Source organism: Nestor notabilis, unplaced genomic scaffold (genome assembly GCF_000696875.1).
Source record: "Nestor notabilis isolate BGI_N333 unplaced genomic scaffold, ASM69687v1 scaffold35396, whole genome shotgun sequence".
Classification (NCBI taxonomy): domain Eukaryota; kingdom Metazoa; phylum Chordata; class Aves; order Psittaciformes; family Psittacidae; genus Nestor; species Nestor notabilis.
In genome coordinates this window covers 27,328-32,044 of record NW_009933017.1, presented here as the reverse complement: position 1 = coordinate 32,044, position 4,717 = coordinate 27,328, and the positions used below count along the sequence as shown (strand labels likewise).

General features: G+C 38.3%; 1 protein-coding gene across 1 annotated transcript in view; it reads right to left on the bottom strand.

Annotated features, from left to right (window-relative positions):
• Positions 1-2,179: 2,179 nt before the first annotated feature.
• Positions 2,180-4,717, bottom strand: part of SCLT1 (sodium channel and clathrin linker 1) — a gene marked incomplete at both ends in the record, with an annotated part of 29,576 nt that continues 27,038 nt past the window's right edge. Inside the window, 2 exons of the mRNA XM_010016658.1 lie at positions 2,180-2,275; positions 3,320-3,398. Of these exons, the coding sequence (XP_010014960.1) occupies positions 2,180-2,275; positions 3,320-3,398 (175 nt within the window). The remainder of the gene's footprint in view (positions 2,276-3,319; positions 3,399-4,717) is intronic.

Genomic DNA, 4,717 nt, shown 5'->3' with positions numbered 1-4,717 from the left:
TTACTATTACTAATAAGCTAGGATTACTATTAATAATAAGCTAAGATTTACAGTCACTGAACTAACCACAGAAGACTGGACATACTTTTAGCTGTACTCCTGGAGACCTCTTTTCCCACCCTTTAGTGGTAACAGTGCTAGTATGTCTTCTTTTTTTTTGGGAGGGGTTTCAGGGGAAGAGGAAGGAGCTTGGCACAGAAGTTCTTAAGTCATTACAGAAAAGCTATGCCTGACAGCAGGCAGGAGCAACCTCTGCCAAGCCTGAAGAGGGGAAGGCAGATCTGAAGACTAGTAACAAGATCCAGACAACCATATGGCTGCTAAACATCTTACAAATCTCTTTGTTACCTTTCAGAGGGAGACTGTTAAGGAATGGTTAATCATCAAGGTTTTCAGGAACAGCAAGATCTCTTCCTATATTGGAAATGAAGCCAGGGATTTACTCCCTTGAAAGGTGACATGACCCTGGTCTTTAAGGGAAGATAGCACCTCAGAAGCATCATGCCTGAAGAGATTCATATAACAAACACGAGGTAAAACAAAATAAATCACTCTTTCAGAGTAAATCATCACTAGTTGACCTTATCATGACAGAGAACCTCTACAGCCAGTAAGTGCGGCTTAGGTTATGATAGCTTGGCAGATACTGCTGTTAGGGAAAATTTGCCTTTTGTCCTAGACAACTTGAATCTACCAAACATTTTCTGGCTGCAGCTCACAGGGGATTCCCTTCCCTTAAAAGGAAATAATTTGCAAATGAGTTTCCTAAGACACTGTAAAAAACAAGGCAGGAAGACCACCCTTCCTTAATAGGAGACCAACCTGAGTTACAAGTTTGCAAATAAGTGAACCCAGTGTACAAACCCCCTTGTGGGATTTGCTTCAAGTATAGCTTGAAGGGCATGGAGAAAGAATGCTGGATGGGGGAAATCCCACCAACTGTCCAGCAGAAGAAATAAGGAATTACAGTAGCATGAGGTTTAGATAATTAAAGACTGAAGTTTTTCTCTAAGGAGAGGAAGACTCTTCCTCCCAATATCCCTAATGTCTAGAAATACTGACCAGTATTGCTCAAAGCTGGAATGGAGTTGTAAGAGAGTTGGAAAAAGAAGGCAGCAACAACTCAGCTCATTAAGTGATCACAGTGATGCACAAGGAGGATGTGGCCTTAAAATGGCCCCAACAGACACGTCTTGTCTGAAGTTTTCACAATCACTGAAACATGTACTAGGCATGTTCACTATGGCAGTGAGATACATACAGCACCCCCTTTCTTCTCCTGGCCTAGAAAAAAAGAAAGTCTTTTCTAGTTGGTCTGCACAATTTTCAGTATTTTTGACATTGCAAAATCTTTTGCACTTGGAGGTAGCTGACACTGACTGCAGTGAGGTGTACTCCTCCAACAACCTTTGGGGCCGCAGCTACTGGAGACTACTAATGGAAATGGAGGTGCACAGACAAGATAACTCTGAAGTTTACATGACATGGCAGAAGGTACTCAAGGCTGCAATTTGATGGACACTGAACTTGTTGACCTGCAACTATTTCACACTGTTTCCATACGCTGTGCAGCCACACCGTGAATTAGACCAGTGAACTTATCTGGCTAAAAAAAGCACAGAATTCCCACAAAATAGCTATGCTGCCTCCCAATTTTTATAAAGGCAGTTCTGTAGCCATCAACTCAAGGCATGCTTTGCTTTAAATCAGACTCCCAAGAGACAAGTACAGGGATCAGCGCAACATTAGCACTTAAGCACGTGAAGCCATCGTTTGCAACTGCTGCAGCAGGTAAGGCTGCTTTATGTAAATTGGGTTATTTATGGAGGGTTTTATTCCTCTTTGTTAACTTGCTGCCATTTCTGAAGATAGAAGTGATCATAACCTTCATTCACATATTTTGAACCACACAAGCTTAATCTGCATCAAACTTGTTTCCATAAACAAATTATACTGTCATTTAAGCATCCTGTCAGAAGGTGGCATTTAACTGAATATGCATCAGACTTGTGATGACGCACCCAAAACACAAGCTTGTTGTTAAAATTGTATTAGTAAGAATGTAAATAAATGATCACCTCTACTTCAGGAATAATACAAAGCGGTTATTTTAGTAATATTCAGTGGAAAGTGTTTAAACGCGTTTAGGTAACATGGTGTTTGTTTGTTAGTTCTGTACCTTTTGAGTTGCCGAAGCTGCCCTCTGTTCTGTCTGGCTCAGACGCTTTTGAAGCCTATTGATGTATTCTTGATATTCCCTCATTAATTTTTCATCCTGTGGAATTGAAATATGTCATTACGGATGTAAAGTTCTTTTTACTGGATTCATATGTACTGCAAAAAAGCTTAGAACAAGAGTAACTTCAGAAGTGGAACTGTTCACCACTTATAAGACTTAAGACATACAGCTGACACATTATATAAAGAATTTCCAGCCTAAATATCATATCCTGTGACTTTTCTAAACATAGTGATCTGCAGAGGAAGTTTTACTCACTTCACCATCTTGAATTAAGATGCATAAAAGTTGACATTTTAATCCAGGTAATTTAATTCACAATATCTTAAAACTATAAATGTTTTATTTAGCTATACTTCAACTATACTCAAAGGGACAAAGACTATACTAGGTAATACAAATGAGATGATAAACTTGCTACAGATCTGTTCTCTTCAACAAAGGGTCTGTATAAAGTCAGAACTATTTTTTACGTATAAAAATCTGTTCTTGCATCAGCCCCATTTTTCTTCTCTAATCTAGCATTACGAAAAACAACACTGGAGAACTTATCCTAAGTAGAACTGCGTGTTATCCCAGATTTATAAGGCTGACAGGATAGCTGTTTTCGAAAGTGGCCATTAATTATTGAACAGTGTAATTCCAAAACAACCCTGACATTAATTTTTAATGGATACTGCTATATGCATATATGCACATACAGTGTAAATTCTACTATACACATAGTATGCCGAGAATGTGGTATCTCTGCATATGCTACAGTATCTGTAACACTGCCTCTCCTTTGTAGAGGTATGTGTGCACAGACGGGCACAAGTGACTTCACAGACATTTCCTGTACTGTCTAAAATTGCTAGATTATGAACCTTGAAAGATGATCTCTCTTTACCTTTTCTTGTAATTTGAGAGTAAAGGTCATTTGTCCTCCTGCTGTTTGAACATGTCAGTTGGCAGAAACTGGGGGGGTTTCCTGTTATGGCTACTTCTCTCAAAAATCCTTAGTTTTTAAAACAACAAACAACATAGCTCACCTTGATAGGTTTCTGTTACGAAAGTAGCTGTCATATCAGTCAATCTTACCTCGGCTGCCTTTTCATTTGCAATTTCCAGCTGAGAAATGAGCTCCTGGCTATGAAGTTTTTGTTGACTTAGCTCTCTTCTATTAATCAAAAGAAAAGATGTTGATTAACACACATTAGTGCATCCGTTATTGGAATATGATTTCACATGTTACTTTCGTGCAGTTTAGGGGCTTATGGTGTATGTTTAATTACAGAATTGCTCTTAAAACAATGATTTCAAAAGCACTACACAGCTAGAACTGCTTCATGATGTGATTCAAAACTGTAATGCCAGAGGAATGAGATGTATTTAATAGGACTTTGTCAAGAGAATTTGACATTTTACTTTTTTTTTCCTTTACTGAATCTTATTTTGCAAGCACATTGTCAAATATATTGTAAATGTAAGATGTGTTTCCAGAGTGCATCCAATATTTAGAGTAACTGTTAAGTACTGTCCTATAAGCAGACTTCAATGTGGACATTATTGAAGGTGGCCTGCCTGCCTGCCTCACACTGAATATGTATTGAAAGAAACCAGTTTAACCATGTCCACGTGAGGAAACGTGATGGCTACTGAGCCAGCTGATTCATTCTGATTGTTAACCCTCCCCCAGTCATGAGACTTTAATATTAAAATTGAGCAGAACCCCCAACTGCTGAATAGTCACATCAGGCCCTACTCCGTATTGTCTTTATTAAGGAAACAAAAGGTGAGATTTTAGCATTTTGGCAGATGTATCATGTACGTTCTGCAAAGCTCTCCTATGACATATATGGCATGTGCCAGCTGTTTTTTCAATTCAGTTATACTATGCTTCAGTTACTCTTAGTAATTATGAATTTTGTATACTTCCAGCACCTGCAGCTGTCTCTCATCCTGTTAATTTTTTTCTTTAAATGAACATCTTAAAGTAAGTAGCTATGGCTGCCAAACATTACAGAAGCGTAGCCAAGAATAATGTTTTAGAAATGGAGGAAACTTCTTCATCTCAAGATGCTGTGCAATTAACTCTATGTACTGTACAGGATGTTGGGAGGAAGAGAAGGCAGTCCTGGCCAAAATCCATACACAGGCACCAAAAAAGGTCATCCTTCAGAGGTAGATTCTTTTCAATTATGAAAGAGAGAAAACTGAGAACTCCAAAACCCACACATGGCTACTGCTGAGTCAGGGACTAAATGTGACAGAGAAATGTTTCACAAGCAGAAACTGGCACAAAGACACCCTAAATAGCTGCAATCAGATGATCAGATGACTTAAGCTAAGCAAATGATTGATTTAAATTTAAAAGCAATATAGCAAGGATTCCCTTTTTGTAAGTACTGACAATTATAATTTAAATGAATATTAAAAAAACCCCAAAGCCACTCAGTATAGTTGTTCAAATATAATGGGTTCACATTACCACAAATA